Source organism: Myotis daubentonii, chromosome 2, assembly GCF_963259705.1.
Source record: "Myotis daubentonii chromosome 2, mMyoDau2.1, whole genome shotgun sequence".
Taxonomy (NCBI): Eukaryota; Metazoa; Chordata; class Mammalia; order Chiroptera; family Vespertilionidae; genus Myotis; species Myotis daubentonii.
In genome coordinates this window covers 6,266,167-6,282,449 of record NC_081841.1, presented here as the reverse complement: position 1 = coordinate 6,282,449, position 16,283 = coordinate 6,266,167, and the positions used below count along the sequence as shown (strand labels likewise).

General features: G+C 59.7%; 2 protein-coding genes across 3 annotated transcripts in view; one reads left to right on the top strand and one right to left on the bottom strand.

Annotated features, from left to right (window-relative positions):
- RPS19BP1 (ribosomal protein S19 binding protein 1) overlaps positions 1 to 16,283 on the bottom strand; it is a 519,247-nt gene that overhangs the window by 31,420 nt on the left and 471,544 nt on the right. The gene's annotated exons all lie outside the window — the stretch shown is intronic.
- The window catches only part of CACNA1I (calcium voltage-gated channel subunit alpha1 I), a 102,344-nt gene that overhangs the window by 2,324 nt on the left and 83,737 nt on the right, over positions 1 to 16,283 (top strand). Inside the window, exon 2 of the mRNA XM_059681483.1 lies at positions 10,217 to 10,469. Within this exon, the coding sequence (XP_059537466.1) occupies positions 10,217 to 10,469 (253 nt within the window). The remainder of the gene's footprint in view (positions 1 to 10,216; positions 10,470 to 16,283) is intronic.

The following is a 16,283-nucleotide window of genomic DNA, read 5'->3' as shown; positions in this document are numbered from 1 at the left end:
CAGCCCAGCTGGAGGCAGTTTCAGCGACCAGTGTGACTGCAGCCTCTCTATGGTTCTGAACCCAGATCCACACCCCGAACCTGCGGGGGCTACCTCCAGCTCCCCGCCCCTAGTCCCCCTCCAGTGCCATCTCCTCCACCCTCACCCTGAGCCCCAAGCGGGGCTCCCCTGGGCCTCAGCCCTCCTAGGAGAGTCTGTTTCTAGGCACCACTCTGTCCCTCCCCCCGCCCTGGAGGAACTGTCCCCCGCAAACAGCTCCCAGCGCTGTGCAAGGTAAGAAACAGGCTCTTAGGGGCCCCTTGATCCCTCTGTCTCTCCCTCGGCTGGCTCGTTCTCTGAGCGCCCACCCTCCACCCCAGGTGCTTAAACACTACATCTGGGAAGAGGGGATGCTGGGCTGGGTGCAGGCTCCAGGGAGACCCCCCCTCCCGCCCCCCGGCTGCAGGGTCCTCCTTCTGTCTCCATCACCCCTCCTTTTCCTTTCTCGTCCTCCTTCCCAGCCTCCGCTCCGTCTGACCCCTTCCCTCCCTCCTGTTTTTTCTGCGGAATGTTTTCTTCCCACACATTCACAGGATGAGCTCTTGCGTTGTGCCCTCCCTTGCGCCCCCAGGAGTCCTGGGCTGGGCTGAGGGAGCTGTGGGTGTGTGATCTGGGGGCGCGTGGCCCGTGGGCTCATGCTCGGGTTCTGTGGTCTGCGGGTCTCTGTGAACGTGTGAGCATGTGGGGTCTGGGGACCTTAAGGTCCAGGGGTCCGTGGGTCTGCAGGTCTGTGGGTGGCTGTGTCTGCGAACCTGTGGAGGGTGGTTCCATGGTCTGGGGGTCCATAGGTCTGTGGGCCTGTGGATCCTGATGTTCAGGAAGATGTGGGCTGAGTCGTCCCCCCTCATGGCTGCCAGTGTAAGGGAGAACACACATCTGATTTCCGTGTCTCTCTTGTATTTATTAAGCACCTACTATGTGCCAAGTCCTGTTCTGGTGTCTGGTGGGCACTACAGTGAACAGAAGGGAATAGACAAAACCTGCCCTCTTGGAGCGTCTGTGCCTGTGGGCGGGGCCTGGGGCCACCCCTGTGCTAGGTGCCATGCGGGCACGTGGCCACGGGAGCTGGGTTCCTTTTGTGCTCTCAGAGGGGAGACCTAGGCTGTGCCTGACATGGGGGTGCGGACCATAAAGGCTGTGAAAGCACAAGGGGTTTGGCCGCCCTGGAGCAGGAGTGGATGAGCAGGAAGTGGTTTCCCCGGGGCGGAGGCCCCGGTCTTTTGGGCCTGGCCCTGCCTCACAAACCTTCCACCTTCACCTCGGAGGCCCTACCTCTGCCAGCATCCCCTCCCCCGGCGCTCTGGCCGGGGCTCTCGCTCATGATGCATTATGAGAAGAGCATCAGGGTTTTCCCTCTCCCCGCCGCTGACCGCTGGCCTTGATGGGCAGTGAGGGCCTCAGCCACTCTCTGGTGGTCCTCCCTGGATCACTCAGCCCCTGTCCTGGCTGGAGAGGAAGGAGCAAGTCCATGATTGCAACCACCACCCAGAGAGCCAAGGCACTTAGCATCACGGAGCGTCTGCTTCCTGTAAAATTGAGACAGTACCTTCTACCTTAAAGGGTTTTTGTAAGGCCTGCAACTGTCTCTACAGTGCCCAGCACGGGCCTGGTGCAGTGAAACGGCTTTTCTTTCACAAAGGTACTTTCCACATCTCCTTTCTAGCTTGCTATCCTTTTTGTGAGAGAGAGAAACATGTTTGCATTTTACTCAAGAGCAAACACAGCTTGATGAGACTAGATGATGTAGGGAGGGCGGAGCTGGGACTCGAACCTGGGCCCTGGGACTCCAGACCCAGTGCTCTTTCTGCTAGGACACCCTTCCTCCCCTCAGGGACCATGCTCACCCTGATTTGTAGCTGAAGTCAGACCCACGGCCCTAATTACTGCAGAGTGAGTAAGAGCTGATCTGCAGTCACCTGCTGGGAAATGTTCAAACACTCTGGGGAAGACTCAAACAGCCTCACTTGCTGGCACTTGTCATAAGGCTGAGAGCTGACAAACAAACGACGCCTAGTGACAGACACATGGACAGGGAGCCATGTGTTCAGAGCCCCACAGGCACCCAGCGCTTGCTCAAGGGCATCCGAACACCTAGCCTTTCACAGCCTTCCACGATCTGCACCCCCACGTGTCAAACGCAGCCGGGTTCTTCGGTCCGAGCCCTGGGTGGTGGGCTGCAACTTCCTGTCCATGGCCTGCCCTTGAACTGGTGACCTGGGTTTGGGCCTCCCAGATCCAAATCCCAGCTCTTTCGCCAAGTACGTCTTGACCTTGGGAAAATGCCTTAACCTCTCTGCGCCTCAGTCTCCTCATCTATAAAGTGGAGAGAGTAAAATCGCTTCTTCACCGGGTTGTAACGAGGTGCCCGGCACATAGTCAGTGCTGGACAAAGAATGGTGTCTACAGCTCTTGTTGGCCGTCATAGGAGGGGCTGCCAACCCGACTCGTTGAACATCGAAAAGCTGGGAGGGCTCGCTGTTGATTGTGGTGACAGGACCAAAGTGGCTGCAGTACACGGGCAGGCTCAGCTGGCCAGACCAGAGCACGTTTTGTGTCAGGTCACGCAGGTAGGGGCCGAACTGCAGGCATTCGTCTGTACTCTAGAGGAGCCTTGTCTTTGCTACATACAGTTCCTCCGAAGAAGATCTGAGGAGACCAGTGGACCACATGCCCCACAGGTGCGGCAGTCTGATTGGGTTGCCAGCCAGGCTGTGGGGCTCCCAGGCTGCATCAAGAGAGGGCCTCCCTGCAGAGCCAGGCAGGTGAGTCGTCTGCTCTGCTCTGGGTGACTTGGTGCAAACCTGGTCCAGCCTTTGTGGCAGAAAATAGGCAAAGGAGAATGTGACTGGGGAGGGGGTCCCAAGGAGCAGACGATCTGGAAATTGTCACCCAAGGAATGGATGAGGAAGCTGGCGACAAGAGGCCTGTGCAGATGAGGCGGGGGGCGGGCGGGCTGTCGTCAAGCATCTGCGGCGCTGTCATGTGGAAGAGGGAGCAGACAGTGGATTCCAGGGGCTCGGGGACGGCGGCTGGAAGATTCCGGGAGGCAGGTTCCTGCAGCCTCACAAGGACTTCTCTATAGGCAGCCTCTGCACTGGCGTGTGTGTGAGTGAGTGAGGGGTGTGCACCTGTGTGAGTAGGCGTTATGTGTGTGTGTGTGTCAGTGTGAGAGTGTGTGTATCTGTGTGTGAGTGTATATCTGACTGTGTATGTGAGTGTGATAGTGAGATGTCTGCGTCTGCGTGGTAGTGTGCATCTGTGTATTGTGTGTGTGACTGTGTGCTGACACAGCAGGCCACTGCGGGGTCCATCTTTTCAGAGATTCCCTGTGTGAAGGTCCTAAGAGTCTGACACCAGGCGCTGTGTCCTGAGGCTCCTGCGCTCCAGGATTCTGGAATTCCATGGCTGATGGCGCCAACACGCAGGCAACCACCATGGGCTCCCTGTGGCTGGCCCAGTGTCTGGTGTGTGGCCAGGGCTTCCTGTGTGTGACCCTAGTTCATCCTCACAGCAGCCCTGCTCCAGAGCAGTGGTCACCCTCAGTGTATACACAGGGCCATCGAGGACCCCTGCCAGGCTGAGTCGTGTGCCAGGTGGATTGGTGTCAGCTGGGACTTCAGCATAGGTTTTGGCTTCCGGCGCCCAGGCTCTGAAACACCACACTATAGAGTCTAAGGTTATTGTAGTTAATATCTTGGGCCTCTGAGGTTCTGAGTGGTTCTAAGATATTATGATTTGAGTGTCCTGGATTCTTGTGTTCTCAGAATGAATTTGTTGCTTGTTTTTCTAGCTGTGACATTAGCTGATGTGTGGTTGTTGACAAAGGAATAAGCAAGTTGCCTGCCTGTGTGTGCCTGTGAACACACACACACACACACACACACACACACACACACACCCTGTCTGGGGTGACCAGGCCAGGCCTCAGGTCTTTCTCCACCAAGACCCCAAGCTGTGCAGGCTCAGGCCTCCCTACACCTCATTCCAAGGCCTTCGCAGTACCAGCTGGAAGATTCCAGGAGGTTCCCCACAGATGCTGGGACACTTGGAGGGTCTCTCTGCCCACACTGGGGGTCTTCGCTGGACCAGCAGCTATAACTCCACTGCCTGGTGACTCAGTCGAGAGGAAAGGCCTGGTTTCAGGGCACCTGTCCCTGTCCCAGCGTGGTGCCTGCAGTGGGTCACTGCTTGGGCTTAGGAGTGGCCTGAGCTGGGAACCAGAGTCTGCCCTGTACCACATGGGTGACTTTGGGCACTGCTGGACTTCCCTGGGCCCCAGTCTCCTTCCACATAAGTAGGAATAACCATGGCCTGTACCTCATGGGGCTGTGTGGGAATCGACATAGACAACGCATAGAAAGCCCTTTGCCCATCGCCTGGCACAGTCAGACATAGAGCCTCCATGATGCTGTGATGATGGTGGTGATGGTAATGGAGGTGATGGTGGATGGTGGTGGTGATAGTGGTGATGGAGATGATGGTAATGGTGATGGTGGTGATGGAGGTCATGATGATGATAGGGGTGATGGTGATGATAATGGTGATGATGGAGGTAATGGTGATTGAGGTAAAGGTGATGGAGGTGATGGTGATGGTGGTGATGGTGTCGATGGAGCTGATGGTGATGGTGTTGACGGAGGTGGTGGTGATGGTGTCGATGGAGGTGATGGTGATGGCGTCAATGGAGGTGATGGTGATGGAGATGATGGTAATAGTGATGGTGATGGTGATTGTGGGGGTGATGATGGTGGTAGAGATAGTAGTGATGTGGAGAGAGGGCGGGGGTGGCAGCCCCTGGGGATGGCTTAGCTGGCTCCATGCATGCTTGCACATCCTCCTTCCTGGGTCCTAGAGAGCCCGCCCATCCACATCATGTATTCACAAGGGCCCGTGAGGCAGGCAGGAAGGGAGCTGAGCTTTACAGGGAGGACAGCTGAGACGCCAAGAGGCTGATGGAGTCGGGGGTGGGTGTATGCTCCAGGCACGGGGGGTGCTGCTCTGCCCCAGCCCCTGCTGATGGAGGCCAGCCCAGTTACCACCCACCCCCGGGAGCGTCCAGAGGAAGGACACTGGCGTGCGGAGGCAGCTGTGACTGGGGCCAGATGGACCTTAGTTTGAATCTACCAGCGCTGCCACTTAGCGCAAGTCCTCTCGACTCAGCGAGGCTCCATCTGCCCACAGGATGGTGCCCAGGTGGCCCGGCTGCCAGTCCCCAAGGGCTTCCAGCCAGAGGCACGTGGGCAGCTGGTGACAGGCGCTGGGCTATAGGCACAGGCAAAGGGAATTGGGAATAGGGAGCAAGTCTGGGTGGTCACTGGGGAACAGGTCAGAGGGTGGAGGAGGGTGGTCACTGGGGAACAGGTCAGAGGGTGGAGGAGGGGTGGTCACTGGGGAACAGGTCAGAGGGTGGAGGAGGGGTGGTCACTGGGGAACAGGTCAGAGGATGGAGGAGGGGTGGTCACTGGGGAACAGGTCAGAGGGTGGAGGAGGGGTGGTCACTGGGGAACAGGTCAGAGGGTGGAGGAGGGGTGGTCACTGGGGAACAGGTCAGAGGGTGGAGGAGGGTGGTCACTGGGGAACAGGTCAGAGGGTGGAGGAGGGGTGGTCACTGGGGAACAGGTCAGAGGGTGGAGGAGGGGTGGTCACTGGGGAACAGGTCAGAGGATGGAGGAGGGGTGGTCACTGGGGAACAGGTCAGAGGGTGGAGGAGGGGTGGTCACTGGGGAACAGGTCAGAGGGTGGAGGAGGGGTGGTCACTGGGGAACAGGTCAGAGGGTGGAGGAGGGTGGTCACTGGGGAACAGGTCAGAGGGTGGAGGAGGGGTGGTCACTGGGGAACAGGTCAGAGGGTGGAGGAGGGGTGGTCACTGGGGAACAGGTCAGAGGATGGAGGAGAGGTGGTCACTGGGGAACAGGTCAGAGGGTGGAGGAGGGGTGGTCACTGGGGAACAGGTCAGAGGGTGGAGGAGGGGTGGTCACTGGGGAACAGGTCAGAGGGTGGAGGAGGGGTGGTCACTGGGGAACAGGTCAGAGGGTGGAGGAGGGGTGGTCAGTGGGGAACAGGTCAGAGGGTGGAGGAGGGGTGGTCAGTGGGGAACAGGTCAGAGGGTGGAGGAGGGGTGGTCAGTGGGGAACAGGTCAGAGGGTGGAGGAGGGGTGGTCACTGGGGAACAGGTCAGAGGGTGGAGGAGGGGTGGTCACTGGGGAACAGGTCAGAGGGTGGAGGAGGGTGGTCATTAGGGAACAGGTCAGAGGGTGGAGGAGGGGTGGTCACTGGGGAACAGGTCAGAGGGTGGAGGAGGGTGGTCAGTGGGGAACAGGTCAGAGGGTGGAGGAGGGTGGTCAGTGGGGAACAGGTCAGAGGGTGGAGGAGGGTGGTCAGTGGGTGGAGGAGGGGTGGTCAGTGGGGAACAGGTCGGAGGGAGGAGGGGTGGTCAGTGGGGAACAGGTCGGAGGGAGGAGGGGTGGTCAGTGGGGAACAGGTCAGAGGGAGGAGGGGTGGTAAGTGGGGAACAGGTCAGAGGGTGGAGGAGGGTGGTCAGTGGGGAACAGGTCAGAGGGTGGAGGAGGGGTGGTCAGTGGGGAACAGGTCAGAGGGTTGAGGAGGGTGGTCAGTGGGGGACAGGTCGGAGGGTGGAGGAGGGTGGTCAGTGGGGGACAGGTTGGAGGGTGGAGGAGGGTGGTCAGTGGGGAACAGGTCAGAGGGTGGAGGAGGGTGGTCAGTGGGGGACAGGTCGGAGGGTGGAGGAGGGTGGTCAGTGGGGGACAGGTCGGAGGGTGGAGGAGGGTGGTCAGTGGGGAACAGGTCAGAGGGAGGAGGGTGGTCAGTGGGTGGAGGAGGGGTGGTCAGAAGGTGGAGGAGAGTGGTCAGTGGGGAACAGGTCAGAGGGTGGAGGAGGGGTGGTCAGTGGGTGGAGGAGGGGTGGTCAGTGGGGGACAGGTCTGAGGGTGGAGGAGGGTCACTGGGGTGTGTGCTGGGGTGGCCTTGGCAGTTGCGATCAGAAGTAGCCCCACAGAGGGGGGCGGAGAGGTGGGAAGACAAAGGACATCCACCCACATCAGCTTTAAACAGGGTGTGGGGAGAGGGCGTGGTCACACGCGACCCCAGAGGCCAGGGCAGCTCTGTCCACCTGTGTGGGTGCAGGAAGGGTTTTGGCGGAAGTGGGTGGGGTGGCCTTGGGCCGATACAAGGCCTGGCTCTTCTGGCCTCTACAATTTATCTCAAATTCACTCCCTTCTCACCTCCACCAGCATCCCAGCCTCGGCCAGCCCATTTCTCCAGCCTCCAGTGGCCCTCCCTGCCCCACCCCTGCCCCTCCACCCACCTCCCTCCCACCCTCAGAGGGATGGCTTAAAGGCCCAGACCAGAGCGCACCCCTCCTTACATAAACCCCTTCCACGGATCCTGTTGCACTCGGACTGAAACACAAGCTTCTTCTATGGCCTCACAACGGGCCCTGCTGAACCCTCCACTCCCACCCTGCTCCCTGCCCCAGGCTCCGCCAGCCTGGCCTCATTTCTGTTCCTTAAACGCACCGAGGTTACTCCAGCTTCCCGGACTTTGCATATGCGATTCCTTCTACCCCCATGATGATGCCTTATGGTTCTTGTTTTTTATTAAATATGTTTTTATTGATTTCAGAGAGAGGAAGGGGAGGGAGAGAGAGATAGAAACATCAATGATGAAGGAGAATCATTGATCGGCTGCCTCCTGCACGCCCCCTACTGGGGATCGAGCCCGCAACCTGGGGATGTGCTCTGATGAGGAATCATGGGTTGATACTCAACCACTGAGCTACACCGGCTGGGCTTCTGATTCCTGTTTTAATCTTAAATGTCTCTTTCTTTAGAGAGGACAAGGTGGTTTCTCCCCACTTCCCCCTTTCTCTCTTGTTTATTTATTTCCCAGCACTTCTTATTACTTTAGTCAACAAATATTTATTGAGCACCTAGTATGTTCCAGGCACTGTTCCAGGCACTGGGGGGGGGGGGGGCGGGACGGGACACAGCAGTGAACTAAACAGACCACAGTCCCTGCTGTCTTACAGCCTTCTTTCAGGTGAGGAGACAGACACTAAATCATAAAGATGGAAATACATAAATGAGATGGTGTGCTTGGTAGTGATAAGAGCGATGGGAACCCGGGGAGAGAGATTAATTGACTCGTGTCTTTTTCCCTTGCTGGAGTGCTGGCATTGTGGACGAGGGCTGGTGCCAAGTCTGGCTCATTCACCAGCGTAGCCTGCACAGCCTGTGCACATAGTAGGTGCTCAGGAAATATTGTTGGACAAATGAATGAATCTCCAGGGCCTGGGAGAACAGGGCACGGGAGATGAAGGAGCGCGTGCTCCAGGGAGAGGCCGGAGGAGGCAGCCCGCGCTCCGGGACCTGAGGAGGTGCGTTTGGCTGGAGCGAGGGACCTGTGGACTCCGAGGCTGGCACGGTGTGGGCAGACCTGGAGCCACCCCAGGGAGGAAGTTCTCAGCCCAGGGGTTGGCACGTGGCGGCCGAGGTGCCTGGGAGCTTATGTAAGGCCTGTGGTTGTTTTTCTGGAACCAAGAGCAAAGCCTTAAGCTTGAGAGGAAACGGTGCCTCCCTGACCAACCGGGCGAAGTGACAGGCGGTGCCAACTCCCGCCTGTTGTCCCCGGGAGCCAGGGAAATGTCCAAATGCATCAGCTCTGGGCAGCTCAGCAGACGGCTCAGCAGCCACGGGTGGCAGCCGGGTGGGCGCGAGGCATTTGGGCCTCATCTCCAACTCCCACTGCCCAGCCTGGCACTGGCAGGGTTCGGGGGTTCAGGAGAACCCTGTGGATAAAGACTCAGGGATTGGTAGCCTCTTGGAGGCGATGTTGAGGGGCAGGCCCTGAAAAGCGCTGTTCTTCCCGCCCTGGCATTGTCCAGCGGTGGAGGGGGACAGGCGAGGCACGGTCAGTCATTGCTGCGTCTGGAGGGCTGGTGCTGGGACTCTGGCCTCTAAACATGCCCCAGTGCGTGGACCTGGCATGGCGCGCCCTTCTCGGGGCCTCAGTTTCTCTGTCTGCTAAATGGGCACAATAACCCTGCTGGGGTTGTGAGCCTCAGACAAGACCAGGAAGTGGAAGCACCCGGAGATAGAGTCAGGACCGGCGGTACGATTTGCAGGGCCCAGATCAAAAGTTATTAAGTTTCAGTTGGTGACGGCAGAGCATTAAAGCAAGCGTAGGCCCTCTGAGTGTGGGGCCCTGGGCGCTGCACAGGTCAGACACCCTGGAAGCTGGCCCCGAGGGAGTCCTGTCTCTGCTGTTATCTGGTTGTGTTATCTGTTCTGTCCCTTCTCTGGGCCTCAGTTTCTCCATCTGTAAACCAGAGGTTGGTGCCTAAGGTCTCTGGGTTCTCAGCTCTGTGAGGCCGTGGTGGTGGGACCCTGGGCTCAAGTGCAGGGCTCAGCTCAGCTGTCCCCGGGGGAGCCTGCCCTGAGTTCCTCTCTGCTTGCCCAGGCCCCCCGGTTTCTGGCCCCACAGCACCCCAACTTCTCCCTTTGTAACACGTGTCATCCTGGCAATAATGTCTGTCTTTACAGTAACTTTCCCTTTTTTCTTGCGAATTTTCCTTACCTTTGATGATGCAATGAATACACAACTCTAGTCTCATAATAAAGTAAATACACAACTAATATCACAACTGCAATCTAAGTGTTTTTTTTTTAAATTATTATTTTTAATCCTCACCTGAGGATATTTTTCCATTGATTTTTAGAGAGAGTGGACCAGAGAAGGAAAGACAGAGAGTCATATCGATGTGAGAGGAACACATCGATTGGTTGCCTCCTGCAGGAGCCCAGGCCGGGCAGGGGAGGAGCCTGCAACGGAGGTACATGCCCTCGGCCGGAATCGAACCTGGGACCCTTCGGTCCACAGGCCGATGCTCTATCCACGGAGCCACACCAGCCATGGCACAATCCAAGGCTTTGCTGCCCCCACTCTTCATCTCCTCAAACAGGTTGACCGGACTGCCCTGGACCACCCAGCCTGGAAGTGGATTCCCACTCGGAGGCATATGGGCCCGCAGTTCATTCCTCCCCTCGTGGCCAGGGGTTAGGAAAGAACTGAGGGCCCAGGGGGCGAGGTTGGGGGCCTGCCGCCTCTCGGGGGAGGCTGGCTGGGGAGCGTGTCCCAGTCACTTCTTTTTCTCCCCCAGGCTCCCTGCTCGGCGCTGACATGGCTGAGAGCTGCTCGCCGCCCTCCTCTTCTGCTGTGGCCCTGGCCCCTGAGCCGGGGGTCACAGAGCAGCCGGGGCCCCGGAGCCCCCCGCCCTCCCCTCCGGGCCTGGAGGAGCCCCAGGATGGAGCCAACGCAGACGTCCCTCACCCGGACCTGGCGCCCGTTGCCTTCTTCTGCCTGCGACAGACCACCAGCCCCCGGAACTGGTGTATCAAGATGGTGTGTAACCCATATCCTTTGTGCGGCCTGGGCTTGTCGGGGCCCTGCCTGGGCCACCCTGTTCCCTGATGAGCCCGCTGGCCACGCCTGCCCTGGTTGGGAGGCCTGAGGCCGCTGGCCATGCCTGGTTGGTGGGGAGAGAGCTTAGTGGTGGCTCTGGGGAGGCATCAGGCATGGAGGTCGGACTGATGAGGATCTGCTGATGGGAACATTCTAGAAGTTGCTGACTGCCAGTGGCCGGCTGGCCCGGGAAGCCCTCAGGGGTGAACCCCAGCTCTGCCCTGGAACTGAGGACGGAGTTAAGTCAGACCCTGGCCCATGGCCCAGCTCCCAGTGACTGAACCATCTGATGGATGGTGACCACTGGGGTGATGAGAGCTGAAACGGGGACCCATGGGCATGGGCCCCAGGCATCTGTTTGGGGCCCGAGGCAGCGGCAAGCAGCCCCTCACGAATCTGCCTGCCTTCACTGTTGCCTCTCGTCTGCTCATGTCACCCCCCTGCTTCATTTCCCGCTGCCCTCAGCCAAGTCCTGACCCAGCCCACCAGACCCTGTGTGCCCCTCACCAGCCTTTCCACGCTGCATCCTCTGTGCTCTTCTAGGCTTCAGGGCCCTCTCACATGCTCTTCCCTTTGTCTGAAACGATCTTCCCTGCTCTCTTCACCTGGGCAAGTCCTTTGTTGCATCCTTCAAATCACAGCTTGTGTCACCTCCTCAGGGCAGCCCTCTGGGATTTCCCCTCAGCCACTCTGTTGGTTGTCACTACCTGAACCTAACATTGGCCTCCTCCGGGGGTGCCACCACATAACCAGGACACGGATTCAGCTTGTCATGTTCACTGCTGGACCCCAGTGCCCAGCACATGGTGCTCCTTTGGTGTTCGCTGGGCAGACATCGGCAGTGTCTGACCTGAGCCTCCAGTAACGTGTGGTGTTAGGTGAGAGGGCAGTGGGGACAGGGGTACGGCAGGAGCGAAGGCCTGGGAAGGAGAGGGCCTGAGGGCAGTTGGTGTGGCTGGGATGGGTGAGTGAGGGGCAGAGAGGGGAGGTGAGGCTGGCGGGGCAGTGGGAGATGTTGCAGGCTCCCTGCGCTGAGTGAGGAGCTGGCCTGTGTCCTGAGGGCCGTGAAGACCCGGCGAAGTTTAAAGCAGGGAGGCGATGTGGTGAGACCTGCATTAGAAGGACCACTGAGCCGTGATAAGAGGATGGATTGCAGGGGTGAGCCTGCGGCTGGGGGCTGCTGAGGTGGAGGCTTTGGGACCCAGGCTTGGTGGCCTTATGGTTTTTGGGGTCCACCAAGTAAGACAGAGTCCTTACTGGTGCTTGAGGCCTCACAGCATGGGGCCTGAGCCCTGTCCTAGATGCCTGGGGTGCCTGGGTGCAGGCGGGGTGATGAGGCTAACCCCAGAAAGGCTGGGGGAGGCACATGCTGAGCCCACGTCTGCTGGCCTCCCTGCTGAGTTGGGAGCTGAGGTGATGATGGGCCCTGGAACCACCCCCCCCTCCCGCCCCAGATCTGGGAAACCTGAGGGTCTCTGCTGGAGTGGGTGGAGTGCAGAGCTGTGGGCCCCTCTTTAGGAGGACACCCCAGCACTGGGACCTGCTCAGAGCATCTTCGGGCTCCCCGGGGCCCACAGATAGAGGCTGCCGAGGCTGGCGCGAGGGATGGAGGTCTCGGCTTGAAGTGGCCACCTGACCGCTGAGCTGTCTTCTGGACCAGAGAGCTGACGACTCAGATTCCAGACTCTGCGACTGAGTCCAAGGCTCACACTTCACATTTAAGGTTCAGTGACACCCACATTCTAGGCTTCTGTGAGCCCCAAACTGTGAAGTTCGGTTTCAAATACGCGTCCGGCTGCCGCGGTGCTTGTTTGGGAGCTGAGGACCCGTGTCTCTGGGCACCCCCTGTGAACGCGATGCTGAGATTTCACAGCCCGAGTGGGTCCGTGGGAGAGAGGCCAAGCTGGGTGTCTACCGGCAGACGTTGGCGTCCACAGGGGCTCCTGCAGCAGAGACTCGACCGGGGGTGCTCAGGCTGGGTTTTAGGGGGCTTGTGTGTGTGTGTGTGTGTGTGTGTGAGTGTCTTTGATCAGATGCTGAGGGCTCTAGGATGCTTCCCTGCGAGGGAGCTCAGGGAGGGGCAGCGCTGACCCGGTGCCCCTCAGTGGGCACTGTTGGCATTTGGGCTGTGCTCCTGCTCTGTGGTCCTGGCTGCCTTGTCCCTTACGGGACGTGTGGTGATGTTAGTAGGCAGTGCTCCTCCATCATTGTGACAACCAGGAAGGACCCTCCACCTCCCCAGACTCTGCAGGCGTCTGCTCCCCATCGAGAGCCCCGAGGAACGCGGGTGGGAGGCGCAGGGTCAGCCCAGCGGGCCCGGGGCAGCGTGGGAGGTCGGCCCCAGACAGGCTGTCCTCCGCACGCGGTCCCTGGTGCTGGGGGGCCCTGGCTTGGAGCCAGCGGCCCTTGCAGGCTTGGTGCTCCCTGACTCAGCTCCTCAGCCAGCCAGGCCAGACCTGAGTCACCCCCTGACTCACCGGAGAACCCGGGGCCGGCGCGGGGAGCGGGCCACTCACCCGCAAGGCAGCAGTGCTGTCTGCCTGCCGGCCTGGCGCAGGCGTCGGCAGCTGGGGCTGCAGCAGGGAGGTCTCTGGGTCTGAGATGTCGGAGGCTTGGTGGCCCTGTTGGACTCCTGGGGGAGTGGTTCAGTGTGCGGACCCGAGTCAGGCAGATCCAGGGGCTGGTTCTGCCTCTGCTTTGCTGTGTGGCCATGGGCCAGTTTCTTCTTTTGTTTTTGTTTTGTTAATCTTCACCCGAGGATATTTCCCCCCATTGATGTTTAGAGAGAGTGAAAGGGGGGGGGGTGCGAGGGGGAGAGACACAGAGAGAGAAACATCAATGTGAGAGAGACACACCGATTGGTTGCCTCCCACATGCACCCCAACGGAGGCTAGGGATTCAGCCTGCCACTGAGGTCCATGCCCTTGACCGGAATCGAACCCCTGGCCCTTCAGTCCAAGGGCTGACACTCTAACCACTGAGAAAAACTGATGAGGGCGGGCCAGTTTCTTAACCTCTCTGAGCCCCAGGCTCCCCAGTTGACAAAAAGGGTGGTCATCCCCAGGTCCCGGGATGGCAATGAAGACCAGAGCAGCCGCATAGGGAACATGTGACGATGGCGCGGGCAGACTAGAAAAAGCAGCCGTCATTCTCATTTTCTGTGCCCGAAAGGTGAGCGGGGCCCTTGTGTGTCTGAGCAAACTCTCTGCTCTTGGCAGATTCAGTAAGACACTGGGCATCAAGGCTTTAGGTAGAACACACTGCTTTCAGAGGACATCGTTTCCAGGGAAAATCAGATTCAGGCTCCGTTATTTAGGTAAATTTGTGCCGGTTATGCTGCTGGTAGCCATGCCCTCACCCGTGCAGACATGGCTAATCCATCACGGCATCCTCCAGCGGGCGCCCCCGGCCGCAGAACTAATCAGTTGGAAACCTATTTTCCACCCAGATCAGATGTTGAGAGCCTTTCTCAGTGTAACGGGGGGCAGGGGGAGAAAGGCCGTGGTGCGTGTCCTCGCTCTGGTTTCCCGACCCCGAGCCTGAGTTTCCTATCTCTGTAACGGGAGGGTTAGACGGTTAGATGGTTCCTGTAGACCCAGCACAGAGGAGGAGCACAGGTGTGGCAACCAGGAGCTCAGGCACGTACTGCGCTGCATTCTTTGCCTGCATCATCCCCTGCAACCCTTATCACCACCCAGAGGTGCCCCCTTTTACACACGTGGAAAGTGAGGCTCAGAGCGGTGCAGTCACTTTTTTCCAGGGTTGCACAGCCAGGGAGTGGTAGAGTTGGGCTGAAGGCCTCCATTGCTCTGCACCCCCAGCCTCAGCTTTTATCCAGGCCCCGGGGAGCCTGGGGCAGCACGGGTTCTCCACACCCCATGGGGCAGGGCGGTTTGCTTCCCAGTTCCAGGCCGGTCTCCGTGGGTTCCAGCATCTACATTCTGCTGCCACTGCGCTGTGGCCTGCTGGGGGCCGCGCCCGTGAGGAGCTTGCAACCCCCACCCCCACCCTAACCCCCCCACCCCGGCATCCTTGGGCTGCCTCCCCCTCCCGCCAGGGCTGAGCCAGCACTTGTGCTGCTTGCAAATCATCCATGCACGAGTCATCCATGCACGGCGGGAAGCCAGTCATCTGTGAAGGCTGCCTCGCTGCTGGGCAGGGGGAGGTTGCCAGTCTGAGTGGGGAGGCAGGAGGTGCCAGCTGCCAGGGACTTTGGCCAAGTCACCCCCCTCACTCGCCCTCAGTCTCCCTGTCTGCAGGATGGGAGAGTCGGGCAGCGAGGCCCAGAAGGGCTGCCCGGGTATCGGTTTCCCATGAGGCGTCTCAGTGGTGTCTCCCGGGCTCCACGTATCTTGTGGGGGGCTGGCTCGGCCTGTGCCTTTGCTGCTGCGCTCCTGCTTTTCGTCTGCCCCTCTGCCCCCTTCTGCCTGCTTCTGCCCCGGCCCTCGGCTTGCCAGGGCAGGCTCTGTGGGTACTCTCACTTCCAATCAACCTGACCTAGATCCCTGCCTTGGGACCCTCTGACCTCGCCCATCCTGGGACAGGAAGAGGGCGGGGCCGCGGTCTCATCCTCAGCTGTTCGCTGTGAGGGTTCTGGTGCTTACTGGGTGAAGGGCTCCTGTTCACCCATCATTCACTCGCCCACTCATGAGGTCATTCAAGAAGCTTTACTGAGACGGGCCGTGTGCCACCGGGTGCAGAGGCCAGCCAGGGCCGTTCTGTGCAGGGGAGGCCACTCTGGCTCCTGGGGAGACCTCCGTGAGAAGGCGCCTGTGGGGTGGAGCAATGATGGTGGCCCAGGGTCTGTGGTTTGGTCGCTGCATGAACGCAGACCTGTCCTGGCTTCGTGGCCCGGCGGCCATGGACCAGTCTCTTGCCTCTGTTTAGCCTCTGTTTGCTCATCTGTGAAATGGGCGTCACAGTGACTCTGGTTGGCAACGTCAAGGGGTCAAGTGAGAAGCCAGGGCAAGAATTGATCGGGCAAACTGTTGCGTGCCGAGGGCAGCTGTCTGCGTGCTGGGGCTGACGGGGAGCTGGCGGGAGCCACCGGGGTCCTGATGGCCGGTGGGCAGCTGGGCCCCAGGTCCTTGCTGATGGTCTGAGAGGCCCGGCTGCCCCGGTGACCTCCACAGGCTGCCTCTCAGTCCTGCCGCACTCGCGGGCCTCGGGCCCCGGATCAAGCCTGGGGGACCTTTCTGGGGGCTCCTGACTGTCAGGAAGCTCCCCTCCCCTCACCCCATCCCTCCTGTCCTGAGCCCTCTCCCTGTGGTGTGGCCATCGGGAGCATCTGGGGCTGAGTCCTTCCATCCCTTCCATGTAAACGGGCAGCTCCCTGGATCTCACCCCTCCTGTCCCACGTGGCGGCTGGTGTCACCCTCCCTCTCTTCCCCCGCACAGGGGACAGACCCCTGGCCAGGAGCCCAAAGCTGTGTCACTTTGGGGGATCACTTCTCCCCTGGACTCACTCCTTCCTCCGGACACTGCCGAGTGCTGTGCCCCCCGCCCTGCCCGCCTGCCTGCCTTCTTTCCTTTGTTTATTCTTTCCTCACACAGAGACTTCAGGGGCTCTCGGTCACCCCCACTTTAGTCTCCCCTCGCCCGGACTGAGGCCTCCCAGGCTCCCTCTGGTTGTCCTCTTAGATTCTCCCAGCACCACCTGAGTGGTGGCAGGCCCGGGCAGGGCGGGGCGGTGCTAACTCCCCATTGTACAGCTAGGGAGACTGAGGCCCAGGAAGGGAGCATGACTTACCCACGTTAAGTAGTGG